Source organism: Uloborus diversus, chromosome 10 (genome assembly GCF_026930045.1).
Source record: "Uloborus diversus isolate 005 chromosome 10, Udiv.v.3.1, whole genome shotgun sequence".
In the NCBI taxonomy this organism is placed as follows: domain Eukaryota; kingdom Metazoa; phylum Arthropoda; class Arachnida; order Araneae; family Uloboridae; genus Uloborus; species Uloborus diversus.
The window spans coordinates 137206130-137231696 of record NC_072740.1 but is presented as its reverse complement, the minus strand read 5'-3'; the positions used below and the strand labels follow the sequence as shown (position 1 = coordinate 137231696).

At 31.8% G+C, this 25567-nt stretch overlaps 1 protein-coding gene across 1 annotated transcript in view; it reads left to right on the top strand.

Annotated features, from left to right (window-relative positions):
* LOC129231226 (sugar phosphate exchanger 3-like) overlaps positions 1 to 25567 on the top strand; it is a 64816-nt gene that overhangs the window by 6417 nt on the left and 32832 nt on the right. Inside the window, exons 2-4 of the mRNA XM_054865488.1 lie at positions 7815 to 7920; positions 9154 to 9246; positions 12454 to 12537. Of these exons, the coding sequence (XP_054721463.1) occupies positions 7815 to 7920; positions 9154 to 9246; positions 12454 to 12537 (283 nt within the window). The remainder of the gene's footprint in view (positions 1 to 7814; positions 7921 to 9153; positions 9247 to 12453; positions 12538 to 25567) is intronic.

The window sequence follows — 25567 nt, the reverse complement described above, 5'->3', positions numbered from 1 at the left end:
TAAGTATAATTTTATTTATGTTTAAAAAAAATTGTTGAGAACGAACATGTTGAGAACGACTTTTAATAATATATTTAAGATATTAATTTGCATTTTTTGATAATGTGAATCGTTATTTTCTGGAATTAAAGGGAAATTTTCAGTTGATTATTTAAGCGTAAGTTTATTAATTTGTTTTTAAAAAGTGAACGCGTTGAGAATGACTCTTAATACTGTATTTAAGATGTTATTTTTTAAGAGAGTGAATCTTTGTTTTCTGGAATTAAAGTAAAATTTTCAGTTGATTATTTTAGCATACGTTTATTAATTTGTTAACTGGGTTGCCCACCTGGGGGGGGGGGTGTTTTAGGGGGTCTTTTCTCTTTTTTGGAGGGGGGCTTTCTATTTGGGGGGTATTTATGGTTTTTAGGGGGTGGGCCCTTGCTCTTAGGGGGGGGGGGGCACTCCTGTATTTAAGATGCTAATTTGCATCTTTAGAGAAAATGTACCTTTATTTCTGGAATTAAAGTAAAATTTTAAGTTGATTATTTATTTATTTTTTGCGACAAACTGGCCCTGTTTTAATATTTTCTTTTTTAACTTGTATGTTAGAAAAATTTTACACGTGTATTATCTGTAAAAAAAATGATTTCAAAGCAAAGTTTTATCTTTTGTTATTTCTATATTGGAAACAAGAAAATGTATTACTTTATGATGACGTTTAAAAAAATTTCTACACGTCATGCAAATCTAATAACAAATACGACTCATTATACGACCTTTAAGATTTCAACTATGAATAATTAAAAGTTTAAACCATGTGTACATTATATACAGAATTAATTTTTGACGAAAGTTTGTCTCTTTCGAAAAAATCTGTCGAAATAAAACAATATTTTAATGTTTCATTTTATATATAGCACAATTCCTAAATTAAAATACAGAGGCTCTAAAAAAGTACATTTGAATGTACTTAACATGTTTTTAAAGAAATGATATGTGGAACAAGTTTGATTTATTGTTTTGAAATGGCATTGCAGAAAAATATGCGAACATGCATACCAGAATTTGAAATGACGGATAAACGAATCCGGCAGGTAAGGGGGCATCGGATATCCGGTATCCGGCAAAATCACTATCCGGTGCATCCCTAGTATTTACCCAAGGCCTGGGTAAATACCGAAAAACTGGGTATTTTACAAAAAAATGCAAAAAGTGAATGGGATTTTTTTTTAAAATCTAAATATGAAATAATTGGTAAAACTGAAACATACATATGTATTACACAGTTTATAATATTTTTTATTGAAAGACTTGATGAAATTATGAAAGAAACATATCGTGTAAAAAGAATCTTTCTTTTCAATGTCATAATTGGAGGAGTATAAGCAATTCAATGATGAACTCCAGGATTTCAAAATTACAATCTAGGTTAGTCATATCCAAAAAAAAAAAAAAAAGGAAGCAGGAGTGATGTTTGGAAGAATAAACTGAGAAGTTATTAAGACACTATGATATTATTTGTTTATTTTATTGCTGTTTAGGTGATAATGGGCAAATATAGAAGCAGCTTTCACATTAATAAGGAAAAACAAATCAAAATATCATTTTCCGTTGCCTTGCTCATTTGCACTTGCTCCCCACCCAGTACTTCATGATTCAAACTATTTGTAATACACGCAATTAGTGATGTTGGGTGGGAAGGTAAATATTTTTTTGGGTATTTATCCAAAGGCAGGGTAAATAAATCCCTTAGTAATTGCGCATTTTGCAAAAAAAAAAAAGAAAGGTGGTATCAAAAGGTGATGAATTTCTTTTTAAAACATGAACCATAAAATGGAAGATTAAAAATATAAAAATTTATATATTATAATTTTTTTTTAATTAAAGGCTTAGTGAAAAAAAAACTCAGAATTTAAAATGAACTATTTTAAATTTTAAATAGGATGACAGGAAAATTTAAAAGAGAATTTTGATATAGTTTTCCTGAATTTGTCTTTGCCGGTGGTAAATGATTATTTCCACGCCAGGCATTTGTATACATATTCATTACATTCTCTCCCCATTTTTTATCTTTTAAAAATTTGGCTGCCGCTTCAAAGTATGCATTATTTGAATTTGTAATGCATTTGCCTAACTATCCATTTGTGTTGCTTTGTAGTTTTGGTACGAAAAGAACTTTGAGATTTCCAATGCTGATGAGTTCAATCTCAAAGCAGCTTTTCTTTGTCTTTGGCTTTGTTTATAATTTTTTTTTATTCCTCCCCCTTTTTCAAATGCTTAATTCCTTTTTTGTTACTTGCCATTATATATATGCAGAATACGCCTGAACACTTGAACTAGGTTTGGAGGAAAATTCTGCAAAAGATATAGGAAAATAAGCAGTAATAATAAATTGAGCGACATTTTGTTACATTTTGATGTCATGCAGGGACATATTACTGGGTTATAAAAGACAAGGACCTTAAACTGATGTTTGCTTTTTTTGTAACCAGTTAAGCTTTTTACTTTTTGTAGAATGATTTTTTATATCTGAAATTTGGTTATCAACATTGATTAGGCATATCCGACACATCTAATGTGGATATCATATTAGATTGCTAAATTGTTTCACACAATTTTTCTTTAAATATGTGACCAAAATATAACTTTTGAGCAAAAATTTATTGTTTTGTTGTTCATATATATACATAGTGGAATACATACAGAAAAGTATTTTAGTTGAATATAAATTTTTGAAATAAATAGTTTTACTAAGTGAACTGAAACCGTGGTTTTGGGTAGAATGTAATAAAATTACAAATTAAAATATAGGCCAGCAAGTAAACGTGCTGGCCCTTAACTCGCGAGAGCTCGCACGGGGTCGTAAATGACCCCAGCCATTTTTTGTTTCCATTTCTTGGATTTTCATGCACAGATAAAGAAATCATTCAGCTGGGATTGTGTCCTTGATTGAAGTGTGGGTGTGGTTGGAATGTTTTCTTGTAAACAAGGGGGGTTTTGAAAGTGGGGTCTTTTTCGACCCCGTGCGAGTACTGGCGTCAGTAAAATTCTCGAAACGGAACAGCTGTTTGGAATTATTTCCAATGCAATGCATTCAATGAATTTAGAAAAAAGGTTGGGAAATGGAAGTAGTTTTCAGCAATCCTTCTTCTAGTCATGATTTTGAGTGCACGCGTGTGCGGTTCACAATGATAATTTGGTTTTGTTCTTGCTAATCCATATTTTTCAACTGCGTTTGTAATAGTTATTACAAACAAAGCATGCTGACTCCATATGAGCAAGAGATGGATCGTCTCCGCAAATTATTAGCCGATGTGGAGAGTGATGAAGATGTCATTCCAGACGATGAATGTTTTAGTGATCAAGGAAACTTCAGTGACCACGACAGTGAGAGCAAATTTTCAGGAAGCGAAAGTTCTGCAGATCTCGATAGAGATAACACCTTTGTTGGAAGAGATGCAAAAACTATTTGGCAAAAAACAAAATTTCGAGCTAATGGCCGTGCTCCAGCTCGAATTATAATTACGCATCTTCCTGGGCCAAAAGGAAACGCCAAAAATGTCAGTGATGTCTTTGAGAGATGGAGCGTTTTTATCGATGATAAACCAAATAGTAGAATACACGAATATTTTTATACATGACATTTCAAAAAATTACTCAAGACTAAGGGATGAAAAATGCACAGATTCGGTGGAAATTAAGGCTTTATTTGGCTCATTATATTTAGCAGGTCTTCTCAAGTCTTCTCATCTAACTGTAAGGGACTTATGGGCTACTGACGGAACCGGAATCAAAATATTTCGTTGTGTAATGTCATACAACCATTTTCTTTTTTTAAGGAGATGTTTACGCTTTGACGATGTACATACCAGAGATTCAAGGAAACAAGACAATAAACTGGCTGCAATAAATGAAATCTTTGAAGCTTTCGATGCAAACTGCAAAGAAAATTACACTTTAGGGGAATATGTGACCATTGACGAAAAACTGGAACCGTTTAGGGGTCGCTGCGCCTTTAAACAGTATATACCAAACAAGCCCCTGAAGTATGGAATAAAACTATTTGCACTAGTCGTTGCAAGAACTTTTTATACTTCTTCTATGGAAATCTACTGTGGTAAAAATAGCAACAAATCGAACTAGCCGATTGACGTTGTAAAAAGACTTGTAGAGCCACTGTACAATACAGGTAGAAACGTTACCACAGATAACTGGTACACTAGTTATCCTTTGGGGGCCAAAGATTTGATTTCTAAAAATCTTACAATAGTAGGAACATTGCGAAAAAATAAAAAATAAATCCCTGTTGAATTCGTAAATAAGAAGAAACGTGAAATACATTCTTCATTATTTGGATTCCAAAAAAATTGCACAATCGTCTCATATGTTCCAAAGAAAGGAAAATGAGTTTTACTATTGTCAACGATGCATAACAATGACACTATTGATGAGAGAACTGAGAAAAAGAAGCTAGAGATAATGACATTTTATAATATGACGAAGTGCGCAGTGGATGTTGTTGATCAAATGGCGGCATCCTAAACCACGGCAAGGATAACAAATCGATGGCCCATACTAGTATTTTTTTGCATTCTGAATGTTGCTGCCATAAACGCACGGATAATACTACTGTCCAAAAAGGACCCTCCTGTGGAATATAAGAACTGAAGACATTTTCTAAAAAAGCATGCATTGTGTTTAGTTGAAGAAAAAAAAGCAAACCGTCTTGTTAGTGAAGAACCCCCAACTAAAAAGACCAAAGTTTCGGGTTGATTCGGGTGTGCTTTGTGCCCAAGAAATTAAGACAAAAAATGTCAACAGATTTGCGTATTGTGCAAAAATTATGCATGTAAAGAACATCGAAATATTTTTTGCAACAACTGTAAGTAAGTTTCTTTAGGTATTCTATATTTTTTGTATAACTTTTGCTAACTGAATAGTAACTGAAATAGGAATAAAAATGTGTAAATGTTTGAAAAAGTTATTGAAAAATGTGTCATAAACATGCTTAAAAAACATTGTAAAAGCTTAGGAGAATTTTTTTTATGCATTGTTTTTTAACATATAAAACATTTTTTTTCGTGCATTGTATAATTCATAAAAATCTTTAGGCATTTCAAATAAAAAATTAATTATTGTAGAAGTCTCTGTTGGTGGAGAAACATAAATAAATAAAATAAAGAATTAGCATAAAAAATTAAAAAGAAGAAGAAAAAAAAAAACTGGGTCGTTTCCGACCTCGCGCAAGTACTTGTGTGACAAATAACGGCACAAGTTCTTGCGAGTTAACTTCCTCCCTTTCTATTTCTAAAAGGGGAGAGGGAAACAAATTCTAAATAACATTATGAAAATCCCAGCAGTACAGTAAAGTTTAATTAAACAAAAACAAAATGTTTATTTCAGGGAAGCAAATTTTCAGTCACTGATTTAGTTGCTTGAATTCCATTACAATGAATAAACTATGTAGATGCTTGAAGTTTGTTGTAACAGGATTTCACTGTATTTTACATAAAAATAATACATTGGAAGTCCAAATTTTTGCTTCAAATTGATGAAAACAAAGAAAAAGGGATCCCAAAACCACTCCATCCCTCGAAACACTTTCTAAATTTTAAATTTATTCTATATAGTCTATTTCTCTCTAAAAATCTAATCTTTATGTTGAGAGTTGACAGTAATTTAATGCTTTATTGTGGTATTGCATGAGAACGTTTGTACATTTAAAGACATTGCTTGACAATTTATAAATACAAGTACAGTGAAACTGTATAAGTTAACCACTTGCGGTGCACTACTTTAGTGGTCAATTTAAACAGGTGGTCAACTTACAAAGGTTGATTTATATGATAAGGGCTAATTCCGTGCCTGAAAAGGGTGGACAACTTCACAGGTTTTACTGTACCACCAAAATGTCAAAAAAGGTGTTACCCTGTCTCTGAGTATTCCGTAATTTCTGTGGGCTACAAAAAAGTTACAAATTTTGCTCATCCCATTCCCATGCATGATGTAATTTTAAAACTTTATTCTGCTATTTCACCATTTAAATATCAGTAATGAATGCATTTTCTGATGTATTTCAATTAACCTCTTGTCCATTTTGCTAGCCACATACGCTTAATTATATTCAAAAACAGTTCACCCAAAATGTGTTGTTTTGTTGCTCAAAAGATTAGAAAAGAAATTCAAAACTAACTTGAAATTCAATTTTGTGCAAAAAATGCAAAGTAGAAATTTTCCTTGACCTTTTTTTTTTTTTTTTGAGATGTATCATAGTAAAATAGAAGAAAAGTTAAAATACTGAGAGAAATTAAATATTATAATGAAACATCATACAAGTAGTTCGAAATGTTTGAAGGTAAAAAAACAGAAGTTAAATGAAACTTAGTTAAGAGATTCAGGATGAATGATACAAAAAATATAGTGGTAAATTCACCCAAAGTAGCAGCTTGAGCCAACAAGCATGCAGTTTTTCACTGCTGTCGCAGAATTTTGTATTTCAAACAAATAAAAACATTAGGATGCAGTTTGAAAATTTCAGTATGAGAAACAAAAGGTAGTGCTCAAATATTTTTATGAGAGAAAAACCAGAGAGGGTTTCCCATACTACTTTTCATTCAAAATAAATAAAAGAAATAGGAATGCAACCAAGGTGGGCCCCCTAATCTAATCCTTTCTTTTACATTGTGAAAGGGAAGCCTAAAATTGCTTTTTTGAAACTTCGATTGTGATTTTTTTTTGGGGGGGGGGGGGAGAAACTCCATCCCCCTCCCGCACATAATTAAAGGTTATCCGAAATTGCGTTTTAGCATAGCAACTCAAACCATGACTTGGCTTACATTCCAAATTACCTTTCTCTACATATGTAACATAAGTATTTTGATGTAAGAATGAAGGCTTTCATGGCCAGTGTCAATAATGTTGTAATATTCCGGGCTGTTGTGCCGTGGTCTCAGTGTTGTTACTCCAAACGCATCAGTTGCTAGGCATCAGCAAACGCATTCCTCTGCATCAGTTGCTAGGAATTCGCTTCCCTGGAAGCTTCGACCACGCTAACACTGAAGATGGTCGCTGCATATGTGGCCGAAACGTTTGGATTAACAACACTCAGACCACGGCACAACAGCCCGGAATCTTACAACGTTTTTAAGTCTTTTGATTTATGTGCACTATTCAAATTATGACCCCCTCCAGAAACTAGATCCACGCTCTTTCTCTCATATATATATGTATAAATGTTTGAAAACGAAAATGAGAGGCCTCCAAACTAATCTTCCCATTTCAATTTCTGATATGGTGACAGCCCTGAGGAACGATGTTACTACTATACTGACTTAGCCCAGTATATCCTATAGCATTTTCTACAGTACAACAAAGTTATGAAAGCCCCCCCCCCCCCCAATAATTAGAGCACAGTGAAGCCATTAGACACATTTAGTATAAGATAAAAATGTTTTAAGTTTTGGCTCATAAGGGTAGCAGTAAACTGTATCCATTCTATTTACTAACTAATGAAAAACGTGCATTACTTGAATGGTTGAATGGGTCAGTCATTGTTGAATTCAGCTGAGCTAACCAGCTGATCAGCATAATACAGTAGTTTTCAAATAATTTAAAAAAAAAAAAAATAAAGTAACGAGTGCCTGTGGAAGATCCTAATTTCTTTGAACCAAAATTTTTACACACTTAAATGCTTGTTTTTCACATTTTAAAAAAATCTGAGTTGTGAAATTCGGCTTATGCAATGAATTCGGTGTTCCTTAAAACATGGTGCATGCCTTGCATACCTTATGATGAGTTTGCTTGTGATACTCATGATTTTTCTTTATTTTCAGTTATGCTTTGTTCCATGCTACAAGAAAGACATTTAGCAATGTAAAGGCTACAATATCAGCTACTTGGACTCCTCAAAACCTATCACTGCCTAATGTTTTTGATGATGTATGTACTTTTTCAACATACTCTGTTTCTTGCAAACAAGATCCCTTATTTTTCACTAAATATGATCTTTACATACTCATCTGTTATGTGGGGCAGGTGTTGGCAGTTGCCCCACTGCTCTGGATAGATATAATATATAAATGGATATCTGTGTGTGTGTGTATTTTGCCATTTTTTAATATACAGTAGAGTAACTTTATAACACCAACAAATAAAACGTACAACTTTTCAGGAGTAAACTACACCCAAACCTGATTTTGTGCAGCCTTTTTCTGTGCGGTTTTGTTAGTGGGTTCTATGAGAATTTCACACAAATTGGAACTCAATTGACTAACTTATCTTTAAAATGAGTGCTTACTAGTGTAATTTTGAGCGATTTTTTTTTATGCTGTCCCAATCTACTGCACAAAAACAGGTTCGAGTGTAGCTTTTCTTCGAATCCAAAAAATGGGCAGGGAGTTTCCAGATAAAAGGGCACTTTCTGATAGAAATTTTGTAATTGAATGTATTTCTTAAAAACTTTTTTTGTGTGCTATATGCATACACAACACAAGAATTTTTTGGTAGTAATATTTTTTTTTTAATTAATAATGAAAAAAAAAATAAATTTTCAATTTACAAAATTATGCTAAAAGCATTAGATTTATGATGATCAAATGAAATATTACTAAATGAATGAAACAAGAAAGTTATGTCTCTAGGAAAAGACTTTGTCAGACTTGTATGAATTGTTGCCTTTAAGAGAAAAGTTTGCTTTTGTGATGAAGTTTTTAGAACTTCATAGGGACAAGAGAGCCCATCAATGGTAAACTTAAAAAGGACAGGGTGCTGCACCCTCCTGAAAACGCCTAGTGGAAACACTATAAACAATTAGTTTTTCAGTTGCATATAATACTCTATTTTGCCTTATAAACATATTAATTCTTTGAAAAACTAAATTTTGAAATAGCTTTTTGTCTTCTCATCTTAATTCAAAGCTTTTGAATGTTAGTTAGTATTCACAGTGAAGCACAAAAGTTTTCTTCAAAATGCAACTGTTATGCAAACTATAAAACTAGCAAAATTGTACTAGTATGCACTTTCTTTTTGATTATGAAACATATTTATTTGTTATTTATATTCATGTTTCTTTTTTTTTTTGAGTTTCATTGTATGTTTGAATTTTTGCAACCTTTTGGGTAAAATGTAAAAGTTTCCTTTCTTGCTTTAATGTGCTTTAATTTCCTCATTTAGAATTGGAATGGCCATCAACTTTTTGAAGATGAATCTGACGCTTCATTTTTTTTAGGTGTTTTAGATACTGTATTTATGACTGCCTATGCTATTGTAAGTAATGATTTCTCGTTTCTTTTATTATAACCCTGTATTACTTTTTTTTGTTTATTGCTTCAAGATATAGGTGTCTTTACTTACCTTTATCAAGATGATTGTTGTGAAGCTAACTTCCAGTAAGGGAAGTCTGGGTACTTTGTTCCGCCTTTCTACTTTTCTTTTATATCTCATTAAAAAATTAAATGAGCAGTTTACTAAATGACAAACTACTGTAAATTTTTTTACAGTAAAATTCATCAAGTATCTAGGTTATCCCATTTTTTTTGCTTTGAAAATATTCAGTAAATTAATTTTTAATTAAATTTTTAACAGAACCTTGCAAAACAAACCAACATGCCCCTTGGTACATTGGTCTGCTTTATGCAAACAACTTCCATTACCAATTTGATGATACATTTTATCTAATATATTGGAGAGCCCATGGTTTAATAACCTAATGGCCAATTGGCCTGGCATTTGAGAAATAAATTTTATCCAGTTTAATAACAAACTTATTTTCTTTTTATGTTTAAAATGAAAAACAACATTTAGATATCAATGTAACATATTAAACTAAATGTTTAATGTGCCAACTTTTACTTTGTCGCTATATGTGTCAGAACCATCTATATTTTTTCAATAATCACCACAAACTAGGTCTCCATCAACTTCGCTGTTACTATTGTATATATATATTTTTAATTCTTCCAATTGCGTTTGTGTTTATGGTCTGCTGTAAGTGGACTGACCGTACCCTAGGTTCTTGGTCTGAAAAAAATGCTTCCCTTTTATTTCTGCATTACAAAACGTAAAGAAACTACAATTTTTTGTGAACTGAAATAACCTACTTTAAAAGAGAAATTCAATTTATTATTCATCCCATTTTTTTCAAGATTTTTTTTAAAAAAATAAAGTTACAAACTTCTGAAAGTTTCTTATCACTGCTGAAGTAACATTTTCTGCAAAAAAAAATTTGTCCAACATAACTGTTATATGTGATTTCATTACGAAATTTGTGGCACTCTAAGTGCTATCTTTTGTTCATAAGTTAAAATGACAAATGAGGCAGTGAGAAGCAAAGGGATGCAAGTGGCAAAATTAAAAATTTAAATGTAACTAGTATGCATGGTAGGTGAACCTCTCCTCTGTTTTGGGGCAAGACATAGTATTAATAGCCCTAGTAGTTGCTGCTATACAGAATGATTTAGAAAAAAAATTCAATGAAAGCCTACCTAGGAGCTAATCTTTAAACACGTTTTACTCAAAACTTGAAAATGTCCACTTGCATCCCTTTGCTTCTCACTGCCTCAAATATGGATAGTATTAAGATATTTCTGATTGGTCGAGCGAGCCCAGACATTTACTTGTGTCCCACTTGTAATTAGATTTTATTTATGCTTTTTTTTTTCTTGTACAGTATGGATATACAAAATAAAATAACAGGTACTCAGATTCTAATATGATTGAGGATCCATCTTTTTGCCATTCATATAATATTTTGACAGAAATACATTTAAAAAGCATGGTTACGTATAGAAAACTGTTAATTATTTCCTGGGCTACATTGGTCTTTAAATATTCTTAATGTTCAAAATGGTTCTATATTCTTAAATATAGATAGATAATTTATTTTTATGACTAATTTTCATTTTCATATTTTTGACAGTGAAAAATAATTGTAAACATTTTGTTGTAAGTGTTTTAAAAGTATTGCAGAGGCTAATTTTTAAGGTCTCAACAAAGGTATTTTACCTATTGAAAATAAAAAATGCCCCCTAAAAATCTTTCTCAAGTATGGTTTCATACTTCATATTTTCAATACAAATTTGGCATCCTGTAAAGCGGGGGGGGGGGGGGGGCAAATTAAATTTTCAAAAAGTTACATTTGAACATTTTTAATTCAAAATGTCAAGCATTCTCTAAGTTAAAAAATCAAAATAGTATGTATTTTTTTTCTTCCTTCCCACTTTTCATCTCATCCTTAGAGAGTTATTTTTTTTTTCATGGAATTGATTATTCTTGTTTTGTATTCTTCCTTTCCTTTTTTCTTTTTTTTAATTTATAAAGTTTTACATAACATTCAACAATAAAGTATTACAATACAGCTATTGGTAAAATACCTGAAAATAAAGAGAGTATTTTCTATCTCTGTTTTTGCATTGTGGATTCTCATGCAAAGGAAGTTATTATTATCCAAGTGAGAAATGGGTGATTCTCGGCTGCATTTTTCTCGACGGTCATCATACTTTGAAGGTCTTGAATACTACTTGATACAGTGGTTGGATTCTTGAAATACACAGTTTAGTGGCAGAAACATGAAGCTTATATTTCTCAGCTGAATGATTTTATGTAATGCAATAATATCCGCCAATAGTATTTCTTCTTTTTCTTCATCTTCTCAATGCTCTTCCATTATTGTGATAAAACTGTGTGAAGGTATTTCAGATTTTCTAATTTGATTGATAAGAATTCCAGAGTACCGATTGTGAACAAGTTCAGTATATAGAGAGACAACAATTGAGCAGGGTTAAAGATAGCGTTCTTAGTACTGGGGTGTTCATATTATAGGGTGTTCGTAATACAGAGAAGTCAGCCTGTGTTAAGTCTATAGAGTTTTTCCAGGACCATCAAAATGTGTTCATAACATTGGGATGTTCACACTAGGGAGTGTTCAGATATAGAGAGTCCACTGTGTTTTGATAGAACTTTATGCCACCTCTTTTTATGTTATATATCTTACCATGTGTAAGTGGCTCATTTTTAAGCCATTTCTAGACAATTTAATCACTTTCACTTTCCATATTGAGCAATTTTACAAATGCTGCACATGTCATTATTTTTTGTATTACAAAATCAAAGTCATCATCACATTTTAATTTTTCAGTTTTAAGATGTATTTGTTGAATTTTTTCAATAATGTATGATAATTAAATAACATAATTATTTAATATGAAGGAATATTCATTGCGATAAGTCTTCCTTTAAAGCAGAGCTTAAATTATACCGAAAAAAGTGTGGGAGCCCTGAAGCCTTTGAAAGTCATATAATGTAAATACTGTAAATTTTGTTAAATATGGAAAAATAATGCATAAAATTGAAAATAATTGTATTAGATGAGCTCTCATGTACATTAAGCCCTGCTTTAAAGTATATTTATTCATCTGAAAAATTTAAAGTACATGTGCTAATTTTGCCAAATATTTATATTTGCTATATTTTTAGGGCTTGTTCATTAGTGGTGCTGTTGGTGATAGATTAAATCTTAAACTTGTTCTTGCATTTGGAATGTGTTCTTCATCACTTTCAGTAAGCCAAATATTTTTTTACATTTAAAAAAAAATAATAATCAAGATTGCAATATAACTAAAAATAAAATTTTGATAATTACAGAATTTGTTACGTAAAGATAGTTAAATTTCAGTATTTATTTTCTTTTTCTAAATCTTTCATTTTATCAGTTTCATGGCCAAAAATTCTGTTTGTAGTTTTCAACCTTTTTCCTGCCTAGTAGTATTTTAATCATTTAAATAACTTAAACTCAGACTGCCTTTTCACGAAAGAATGACTTACATTCACAAAGATATAAGCATTTATTTAAAAAATACCTACTTTTTCCTCTCGTTTTTGGCTCATAACTCCCAGACTTTTCTGTCAGACCTTACTAAACTTTGAGAAAACTTGGAAGCTTGCAATTAAAGAAAAATGCTTAAAATTTGACAGTATACAAGAGGATAATTTTACTAAAACTTCAAATTAAAATAGTGAAAATATGATGGAATATGAACATTTAAAACAATTTCTTACTGCACATGCATGAGAGATAGCAATTTAAAACTTTCTTAACGAAATAGATGCTGCAACTTCGAAAAAAATTTCAATTGATAAGGAAGTGCACCAAATTCGGACCCTTGATTTGTTTTCTTCCGACAACTTAATATTTAAAATGAAATAGCTTGTTCAGTCATAAAACATGCTTCATTTAGTTATACTAAAAAGCCCCTACCAAAAAACATAAGCATCATACAAAAAATAAATAAATAAATAAATAATTGGTAGTATTATTGAATTTAGTAAACAGTGGGGAAAATGATGCTTTTAGACAAGTGCTCCAAATTCAGATCCCACCACTTTTTAAGAAACATTTCATTAATGATAAAATAAGAACAAAATTATTGTCTATATTTTTTTATTTATGTTTATCATTAAATGCTAGAAAATAAAAATATTTTGAAGAATTTTATGTTCATTTGATTATGATAGTCAAGGGTTGTCTCTCCCTGCTGTCATCTTTTCTCTGATTTTGAAAATAAATTGTACTAATAAAAGATACAAGGCTGTAACCAGGATTTTTTTGGAGGAAGGGGGGGGGGAGGTTCAAAATGGATAATTAAACCACCTGTTGCTATGATTATTGAAGTATATTTTGCATTGTTAGACTTATGGCAAAGGGGGGAGGGCAGTGCAGGAAACAGAAGATTTTTTAGAAGCAGGTGATATAACTAGTTATTTTTCAGAACTCATTCTTTTGAACGGCAATTTTACTGAATTATGGCTAGAGGTAAGCAATGTCGTTCTTTTTAATTATCCGTTCATCAGAGGATCGTTCATTCTTTTGATACGTTCATTCAACTCGTTCATTTGGACTACTTCGTTCATTTAATAGAGTTGCAGGTGATCTCTGCACGACACACTCAAGCACAATAGAAATGTTTCATTAAACCAGTAATGTTCTTTGAAGGAAAAATAATTAAAATCATCTAAAATTAAGAAAATATGCCTATGAAAAATGAATGAAACTTTATTCAGGTTTAGAAAAAGCAATTATAATCAATTTTGTAAGATATTTCTCAGTTGCCGAATGGTAAAATATGTTTTCCATTCCAAAAATCGCAGGTTCCACTTCAGCATATCACAAAATTAAGTTATTAAATTTTACTATATAAAAAAATATACTGTTTGAGATGTCGGAAAATTTGCAAAATTGAACTTAAGTGAAATAATGCCTTAATTCTCTAAATAAAAATGTCATATCTTCAAGTTGGTAAAAATGAAACAAGAAATAATTTTGAAAGTGTGCTTTAGGTTGCGTTTAAAAATATGTAAATCTCGAAATAAATAAAAGAGAGAACTGAGAAAAAATAAAAAAGAAACGGGCTATAATATAAAACACGAGAATAAAGAAATGTTCTTTAAAACTATGTATGTTAAATAAACATAAACTTAACAAAAGTATTATAATCATAAAATGTCTGCTTTCTAAATAAAAGCTGACCTTGAAAAGTATCTGTCAACCATGACACATACCCAAAAGAAAGAGGTGCATTCTTTCCACCTCTGTATTTTAGCAGGTGCAGGGGGCTGGAAGTGGAATGTCCAAACATTTTTTTTAGTTGCACAAAACATTACTAATTTTAAAATTGCAAATGAATAAAGCAGAAAATAAAAAGGTTTGAAATGAATTGTACTGCACTGTGAAAAAGGAAATTTGAGATTAATTAAAAGTTAAAAATTTAAAGATGAATGTAATTCCAAAAAAAAGCAATATTATCACAGGTGCATCAATACAATGTACCAAACTGCTCACCCTTCAAAAGAACGGTCATTCATTTTATAGGTGAACGAACAGATCCGCTCATTTTAAGGATTGGTTCTTTTTGACCCGTTCGTTCATGAAGGCACATCTCTATTTATAACACAGAGTAAAAGTTGCTTTTCTCAGCAAATGATTTCTCATATTTTTACAGCTACAGCACTGTGCACATACATATGTTATTACTAGTACATATAGTATTACCAGTAGACCATGCATACCAAAAAAGGTAACTACAAATATATTGGTAGGTCAGCCAGAGTACCAGATAAGTTTAAAAAAAAAAGGACTCACCTTAATTTATTTTTAAAATTTCTTCAGTACCAATTAGGAACAGAAAAAAAATTGCAATATTTTTTTTTTTAAGTAGAAAGTAATAATCCTTATTAAAAATCTCTGAATATTGAATGTAAAATAAGCAACTTGGAAGTTACCAAGCAAGTTAAAAAAGTAAAGCCAAATCAATATAGATGGTAGTTGATAGGAGGGATGTTATAGAAGTCAAAAGGATCGCCAGAAAAGTTATAAAAGGTATTTTTAGAAGTAATTTTGGCGACAGAAAACGTGAACTGTTTTACAGGGGTGATTGTGTTTCGGTATTTTACCGAATTTCCGGTATTTTCGGACATATTTCCGGTATTTTCGGACGTATTTCCGGTATTTTTGTGTCCAAAAATATCGGAATTATGTTTTTTTTTTTGTTATGCTCCCTACCTACACATTTTTTTAAAATTATATAATACTCATCAAATATACCTGCAAGAGCCTTAAGATGGACAAATGTCAAGATACTTTGTATAACACCAGCTCAAAAGTAACTTTGTAACCCATTAAAAATTTAATCAAATGTGTGCACCACAATATTGTGCCTCAGAACTATTTAATACTATGGCAAAGGTGCACTTAAGTAATAGAGGCCAAAGATTCCCCCCCCCCCCCCCCGTTCTCGCTTTGAAACTTTCAGGCATTTTTTGATGAACTCACAATCACCTCTGTATTTTAGCAGGTGCAGGGGGCAGGAAGTGGAATGTAAAAACATTTTTTTAGTTGCACAAAACATTACTAATTTTAAAATTGCAAATGAATAAAGCAGAAAATAAAAAGGTTTGAAATGAATTGTACTGCACTGTGAAAAAGGAAATTTGAGATTAATTAAAAGTTAAAAATTTAAAGATGAATGTAATTCCAAAAAAAAAGCAATATTATCACAGGTGCATCAATACAATGTACCAAACTGCTCACCCTTCAAAAGAACGGTCATTCATTTTTATAGGTGAACGAACAGATCCGCTCATTTTAAGGATTGGTTCTTTTTGACCCGTTCGTTCATGAAGGCACATCTCTATTTATAACACAGAGTAAAAGTTGCTTTTCTCAGCAAATGATTTCTCATATGATTGTAATTTATTTTAAAAATATCATTTATCCAAAATTCAATAATTTGCAAGTTTTGTTGTTCGGAAGAAGAACTGTTGTGTTGTGAATGTCACAATTGAGGAAAAAACTGAAGATCTAAAGACCCTTTAATTGGTTCTCAAAAGTTGGACATGAATGTTGAAATGAAGTGTACCACCAATCACAAGTTAAACAAATTCATCACCATGCTATTATATGAGCAGAAAATTTATGTTCTTTTTCAAATATCAGTGTTTGCTTGTTTGTAATGCAGCTTATTCATGCATGTTAAGCACATGGTATTGTTCCCCAGACATGAGTGGCAACCTTGACACTTGAATACACTAGGGCAGAAGAGAGATTTGAGGGTTCTCAATATTTTAAAATGCAATTTCAAATTATTTTTTGGTGAGGTTAGGGGGAAGGAAATGGAAATTCTCAAGAGTTTCCCTTAAAAACACATTTTAAAGCTCCTGTTTACAACATTTGACGAGAGAGAGAGTTTCCTCAGGGAAGACATTTATTTGCAATCAAAGTCCAAGAAACATGGTTTTAGGCAATGTTTGACCAATTTACAATATGAGAAGGGACAGGTGAGACGTTGAAGTCCTCTATTAAATTTTAAAAACTCAGAATTCTGAAAAGACCATTTTAAGTTACTTTTAGTGATATCAGGCCAGATAGTAGGGACTATGGGCTTTCACTCAAAAATTTTCCAAAATTAATGGCACAAAAACTCAATTTTTTGTTCTTTTGGGCCTTGTCAAGGGGGTATGTCCCTCTTTCGATTAGCGCTTTGGGGTTTTAGCACTACACTTAATCTTGCTGTCTTGAGACAGAAGTTGCATGGTTCAACACCCCCCCCCCTCATGCCTAGCTTGGACATTAGATTGAAAGTGGAAGTGATTTTTCCCACGTAAGTTCACATGTTGCACAGATTAAGCTTTAGAGAGATTTTCTAAGAAAAAAAAGGAGAAATGTGTTGAATTACAATTTTTCATCATTTTGCACAATTTAATATTATTTTTTCAAGAGCATTAATATTGCTTTGCATAAACTATGAATGAAATATCCTTAGTTTGAACATGCATTCATAGTCATAGTGTTGAGGTTAGAAGCTTCTCAAAGCATGTGGTTCAAAAATCTGACTCCTAATGGAAGTTGCATTTCCACGCTCTTTCTCACTGTATCCACTGACGCCCCCTAACCTAATTTTTTTCAAAGGGAGTGAGGATTCTCAATCATTGAATGAAAATCCGAATTTTATCAAATGATAAAACACAACCATGCAGACATCCCTACATCTGTTGAGAAGAGTCATTATGCATTTTTTTAAATACAATATTGCAATACTGATACAAAGTGTGCCGAATTGTCAGACAAAATCTATCAAATAATTAAATTTTTGGAACCCATCCGGGAGCCCCTGACTTTGGCTTGTTGTGAGAGCGCACATAGAGAACAAATCATTAACTCATCAATCCTTATATATAACTCATCAATCCTTAACTGATCTATTTTAAAAAAGTAAAAAGGCAATATATATAGAAACAATCTTGGTGTTAGACCACTTCTACATAATAGTTTTAAGCAATTTTTTTGAAACTGTTTTTTAAATAATTTTCTGGAAAGGCCTGACATCTATATTTATTTCTTTTCCTGGCAGCCAGAAGGAGGACAAATACCTTCTTGCCCATAGTTATGGGTGCCCATGCTGAGGGCTGTTATGATTATCTTTTCGGGGATATTTAATGAAATTATTGCAGTTGTATATTGCTAAAACTGGTTATCTACGTGAAATGTTGTTTAACTGTTCTGTACAGCCTTTCAGTTTGAGGCTGCCTTTATATTAGCTTAAAATCTTCAAAATTTGGAAATTTTATTTATTCAATATACTGTACCAATACCTATTATAATGTTTAAAATAAATTGCAAAAAAAAAATGCAGTTTTTCCAAAGTAATACAGGTACCTTTAGAAATGAAAAATTGACTTATTAAAATAATTTAATTTCTTTTGATAGAAATTGGTGTAAAAAGTCCTTTCTGTATATCGTCACCTCAGAGCAACAGTAGGATATCTTACTGTTATTCCTGGGATTAGATGCCTTACTGTTGCTCTGAGGTGACGATATCTTTAGAGATTGAAAAACAATGAAAAGAAAATAAAGCAAGAAGTAAAAATATATGATGGTATCAATCCTAATTTATATTGTTTTGTATCATCATGATTCTGATAATCCATAAGAAATAATCATTAAAATCAAGTCTGAGAGCAGCTGAATCAAAAGTGAAATCTGGTTCTCGATTCCATGACAATTTTACCAGTATAATCGGAATCTTCAATCCTACCCAAAAATACAAGATAAGGGGACTTCTACTATTCAAAGAAATGTCAATTTAGACAAGAAAATATATGTTACCAAAAGAGACCCCCCTCCCCCGTCTGCTTCAATATTTCTTTCGATCAGTATCTGCTTTTCTCTCTCCTTTCTGTCAACAAGAGCAATTCCATTGCACCATTTAGTTTTTAGCAGTGGACAGTTCCCAAGAAAGTGAAAGTGCTCTACTGTCCAAATAGCTATTAACCAAGAGGGGTTGTAAAACTACACCGAGGCAGTAGATCACACAATGTGATCTATAACTAAACTCACAGTGACAGATTTTTCTGATGTCCAGCACAGAAATGGGTTTTCCAAACGAAAAATACAGCTCTAATAATAGGGTCCCTTTCCTCTTTCTGATCATAAACCTTTGTTTAAGAGTCATTTTTTTAAAGCTGGACAAAGTGAATGGGGGCCTGATAGTTGACAACTTCAATTTTTCTGAAACTTCCAGGATATTTTACTAGTATGGTGATAAGAAAAAGTGAAGCTTTTTTCCTCTCTAATTTGACTTGTTGGCCCTCGAGTGGAGGTCAAAGTTTAGTGTTGTGAGAAAAAAGGATTAAATATATGATTGCTTTGCTTCAAAGGCAATGAGTGAACCAAGCCAATTCTTTTAAATAAGGATACTACTTGATACTAGGTACATGCTAGCATAAATATTTTGGTGGCACACTCATGGCTTTGAGGGCAAAGGTCAATTAAACTGACTTTTTTTGCCTTGTATAAACCCTGGATATCTGCTAAGGCTGTGAGTAACCCCTCGAAAATAACTATATGATTAACTACTCACCACAGTATAGTACTAAGAAAAGCATAAAATAGCTTTCGTTTATCTTGACTTTAATAGTTAAACGGTCTCGAAGTCGATGATTTTTTTTAAATGCCCAAGTTTAGAGGTCAACAACTTTGGGACACAGCTAGTTATAGTCCGAGTGGTGCAGTTTAAGGTCCAGGTTAGAAACCCATGCTAACTAATCAGTTTCTTTAATTACGCGGTCTCAAAGTCGATAATTTGAAGCAACAAGATCTAATCATATTACTTAATTATACGGTGTCAAAAATGATGATTTCAGTATAAAAAAGCATTTTTACACCAGTTTATATGCGTGCTACTCAAAATCTTATGAACTCAAACTTACATAAGTACTAGAATGCATCAACAGCTAAATGTACTTTAAGTTCCCAAAATTTCATGCTGCCAGTGTTATAAAATTTTCTGTAAGCTTGACCACAACATGGCAATTCTTCTCACAAAGCTGATCCGCCATTTTGGAGTGCTATATTTTGGAGGCCCTAAATACTCAGGATTTGGATCTCAGAAGCTAAAAACTTGCATAGTTTAGTTTCAAAGATATCTATCTCTACACCTTTATAAAATTTCATCCCATTCGGGGATGATGGAGCTGGGGCAATTTGAGAAATTTAGGTCAGTTGGCGTAGAATCACTCTGATATAACATTGTGACAATTCACATGCATCTTTTGTTATTTTTGACTTTATAATGATCAAAAATCAATGCTATATTTTAGAAAGAGGATTGCAATTGGGTAAGAGATTGAGTTCATAATTACAGTAGAATTTGCATATACACTACTTAGTAATAAACATTTATAAATAAATAAATTTATTAAATAAGGCTTACAAATGTAAATATAACGTCAAAAAAAAAAAAAACAGGTTTGTTAGACAATAGCAAAAGATGCAGGTGAAATGTGCATAATGATTAATTTTATCGGAGTGATTCCAAGTCAACTGACCTGATTTTAAAAATTGTCCCCACTCGAAAATCCCCGAATAGGATGAAATTTTATAGAGGCGTAGAGACTTCTTTGAAACTAACCTGACGCTAATTTTCATCTTCCAAGAGCCGAATCCTGAGGATATAGGATCTCCAAAATATAGTGCTCCAAAATGGGGGATCAGATTTGTGAGACAGAAGAATTGCCATGTTGTGAGCAAGGTTGCAGAAAACTTTATTACACTGAAGCATGAAATTTTGGGAGCTTAAAGTACATTTGGCTGTTGATACGTTCTAGTATTTATGTGAGTTTTAGCTCATAAGATTTTGAGTAGCACATATAAGAACACATGAAAAAAACGCTCTTTTATACTGAAATCATCATTTTTGAAACCGTTTAATTAAGTAAGATGATTAGATCTCATGGTTTTCACACATGAGTTTAAAACTATACCACGTAGAGCATAATTGCAGCTCTTTCTCAAAGTTATTGACTTAGGCGTTTTAGAGTAATTGACCTAAAACTGATTTTTTTTTTGTTTCAAATTTTCAACTTTGAGACTGCGTAATTAAAAAGGTGATTAGTTGCCATGGGTTTCTAACCTGGACCTTAAACTACACTACTCGGACTATAACTACAGCTGTGTCCCAAAGTTGTTGACTCGTCGCAATTAAAGTTATGACCTCTAAACTTGGGCATTTTTAAAAAATCATCGACTTTGAGACCGTTTAACTACTAAAGTCAAGAGGAATGAAAACTATTTTATATCTTTCTCTAGTCCTCTACTGTGGTGAGTAGTTAATCATATACTTATTTCCGATGGTTACTCATGGCTTTAGCAGATATCCAGGCCTAAACAAGGCAAAAAAAGTTTCAAAAGTAGCAGTTTCAATTGACCTTCGCCCTCAAAGCCATGAGTGAGCCTCCAAAATAATTATGCTAGCATATACCTAATATCAAGTAGTATCCACGTTTAAAAGATTTGGCTTGATTCACTCATTGCTTTTGAAGCAAAGCAATCATATATTTAGATCTTTTTCTTCACAACCTTAAACTTTTGTCCCCTATTCATGGACAAACAAATCCGATTTTTAGAAAAAGAATCTACACTTTTTCTTATTGTAGTACCACTAACACATCCTGAAATTTTTACGAAAGTTGAAGACATCAACTATTAAAAGTGTTTATCTTTAAAAAAAATGACTCTTAAACATTTGATTGTTGATTCTTGCTTGAAAAGAGAATTAATTGTTTGTGATGGTTTTAACAGAAGAAATACAATTATTTAAAAGCTGAAATTAAATTTCCTTTGACGAATTAGTGAGCAGAGCTAAAAGTTTATGCAACTTTTTTTCTAAATTAGAATGTACTTTTCTAATTCTTCTGAAGGATAATCCCCCCCCCCCTACTGGCTATGGCCTTGATAAGTACTATTCTACCATTGAAGTTATACATATTCAGTTTCTTTGGATAACACAGTTCCGTCAGTTATAAATTGTTACAAAAATCTTTTCAAAACATATAATCATTTATTTACTTTCGTCTACTAAATATTACTTAATTTATGACAATTCTTATGAGTTTAGAAGTGAAGTGATAATGCTTCAAAGACACACCTCAAATATTTTGTAGAACACAAAAATTAACATTCAAACCCTACTCACAAAAGACTGACTCTACTGATAGTATGTGGTACATATTAGGCAGAATAAGCCGGGGATACATTTAAATTTTTATGATATTCTAGTCTGGAATATTTTTTTAATTGTCATATCTACTTGGCTATGAAATTTTGAGAGTTATAAATTGCTATCTTTCGTGCATGCACAGTAGGGTGGCCCTTATGTTTCAATTTTGTAAATTTAGTTAGCTCTCACCCCCTTATTTTTTTTCCAATGGATAAAAAAGTAATGTGCGCATAATATTAGCTCAATCAGAAAAGTTTAACGTGTGCCACAAAAAGCATAAAATTATAGAATTTTTACCGAAAAGACATTTTTTCAAATTAAGCAAATTTTTAGTAGATCCTGATTTTTGATGGCCCTATTTCCTGTCCTGCTTTTTCCTGTGACTTTGTATAGCTTTCCCGCTTTTCATCTGGTTCCTTTTCAGGCGGCAAAGCTTTTTCGCCAAGATGAATCTCGCGACTCATGACCTTTTTGCAGTCATTTCTACAACAATCTCCCAAAAGCTTCTCTGTTAGTTTTTAACCGAGTTATTTTTGTAAGGACACATAAATTTATGAATGTATTTAAAATTATTTAGAAATATAATGCAGTTTGAGTTTTATTAACTTTATTAGCATAGAGTGTTTTCTGTAACTTTAACTAACCATTTACTTTTGTTGAGTGAATGTGAGAAAGCACTTATGAAAGGATTATGAAATGTAATGTATCGTTGATATTACAAAATAAATCCATGTACTTTTTTCAAGTGATTAGATAAACTTAATTTGTAACTCTATTTTTATGAAATGTGTATGGTTTACTTAGTTTCTAACTAAGTATAACATTATCTTTTAACATTATTTTTCACTTTGTGTGGTAACTCTATTTTTACAAAATATACGTTGTTTACTTATTTTCTAACCAACTACAGCATTGTCTTTTATCCCTAATTTTCACTTAAGAGTGGTTTGTACTGCTGGTAACTTTTGCCTGACTATTGCGTCGATCCAACTAGGTTTGTAACATAGCACCAACGCCTACGGGTAGCCCTTCCCACAAGTTATGAAGATATTTTTATGTCGATCTTCTCGATTACATTTCCAATCAAATTGCTCGAGTGAAAATACCATCAAATAGGCAAGTTTTAGGTTTTTTTTTTTTTTTTACAATGACAAAAGGCATGAAGTGCAGCATTATTGTTTCAAGAATTTCTGTTTCCTAGCAAAAAAAAAAAATTCCTTCTAGAAGGACGAGCACTAAATTGATTAATTAGCCCTGCTCTATGATGTACGAAACAATTACAGAATTTTTTTCTTTTCAAGAATTTCAGGTTTAAAAAAAGGAGGAGAAAAGATTTTTTTCAGGGGGAGAGACATGAAATTATGGATTATTGCTTTGAAAAAGATCAAAAATGAAAAGGATAGAAAATTCTGAATTCTGTAGTGTGTAAAAGAAGCCCGGGCTCCATGTTTGGTGCTGACAAAAAACTAGCACAAAAAGTGGAGAAAAAAAAGCAAAAAATGGAGTAGTTCGAAGAACTTATGAAGAAATGGAATAACAATATGTTGCGTCAAAAGCTTATGATTTAGCTTCTAGCTTCAAACAACCCAAGCAACAATGGTTTTGATGACAGTGACAGAGAACAAGGACAAAATTTGACAAAAAAAGATATGTATCTAGTAACGATGAAAGTACTTGATGATATATTCTCAACCATGCTCGGATATCTTAAACAACACCTTTCTATTCAGAAAGAACAATGTGATGATCATTGAGTGCTAGGTAGATGTGTCAAAGATTCTTTATGTACACAAGATTTAACTACTTTAGAGTCAGTTTTAGTTGTCTAAAAGGAAGAGGAACGTTTTAAGAACATTATGTATTTTTCTTGTGTTCGAGTCTATGTTCAAGCCTGCTTTCTCTCCCCAGAGCTGTTAAAGCTTCCTATCCAAATTTTCTATTCATGTGTGAACTGATCAGTTATCAGGATATTGATCCAGAAATCAGTAAAGTTACTCTCAAAAAATTTTCAAGCCATAGCTTAAATTTGGCTCACGAAACTATGGCTCTTTCTTTATTAAGTGATATTTTTACAGCCACAGTTAAGAGAATTATGACTCAACTTATGCTAGAAGCTGATAAATATTTTGTAATATGTGTTGAAAAATATTTCTTTACCCTATTTTCTATCAGTTCCAATTTCCTTAACAAAGGTTTAACTTGGGAGGATGAATTTGTATGTTATGGGAGGATGTATTTGTATGTTGTTGAAGAGGAATAAAAAAACTTGACAAAACAATTTTTGTGAATGATTTTGCAGAAAGAGGTGTAACATTAATTCAGGAACACAATAATATTCTCACAGAAGATGAAACTGGGGGAAAAAAATTGTTTCACACATCGCTGATGAAGACCTTAAAAACTGCCTTACTGATACTAAATCCTCACTTATGAAAAAATGTTCAACATTGGATTATTTTACTATATTTTGATTCTATAGAAATAATTAGTCCTAATAAAATGTATTTATTCCCTAGAAATTGTTGTGATGTTAAAGGAGAATGCAATATTTAAAAATTTTGTACTAGATTTCTAGGACTGACTGAACTTCAAGGCATTTGAGGCATCCCTGAAAATTGTCCGATTGAAGGGAAATTCTGCACAGGCTGTTCTTTTGTCCATTGAAACAAGATAAGAGGGTGGGAACAATGAAATTTTAACTTTTGAAAAATGCCCTATAGCTAAGGGCCACCCTAATGCATAGTGAGAAAATAATTGCTTGAAATGTTTATATTTTATCAAATTTTCAATATTTTTGCTTCAAATTTTGTGCAATCAATTCTGATTGTACAAAATTTGACGACATTTTGACGGGACCATTTTGGTCTTAATTGCTGGCTGGTCAGATTAAGTGAACAGGAGCTGTGTAGCTTGACTGAACATGCTATACACAAAACATATAAATGCCCTTATGATTATTGTGAGCCCCATATGTATGGTAATCGTACAAAGAAGAAAAAATGCTGTTCACAAAATTTTCCGATTAAAAAATTAACTAAAATAAATCAAATAATATTTTTTTTACTGGTTCGAGACCAATACGGTTTAAGATATTCCTACCGGTCAGTATCGATTCAAATCAACAACCAGAAAAAAATAAGGATGTGACAGCGAATAAATAAGTGCTAAAATGTACTAATCGATCTTTAAAAACACCAATAGAATGTAAATTATGTATTTTTCGATGAAACTTTTTTTTTGAAAAAAATTACATATTATTGAACATGCTAACTAAATTGAAGAAATATGAAATTTCATTTGATTTTTGCTGGAACAGGGCCGCCATGGAATGAGTTTTGTTAACCTTTTTTTTCCTGTAAATATTGCTGGGTTAAATTGAAAGTTACAAGGAACCATTATTAGTTTTTATTGCTATTAAGTTTGTTGACCCACTTCCAAGTGGGCAATTTTTAAATTTTTTCAATTTGTTCTATGTTTCTTGGTCCGATTAAACAGATTTTAGGCTCCAATAAGTGAATAATATTAGGCTTGTGCAATGG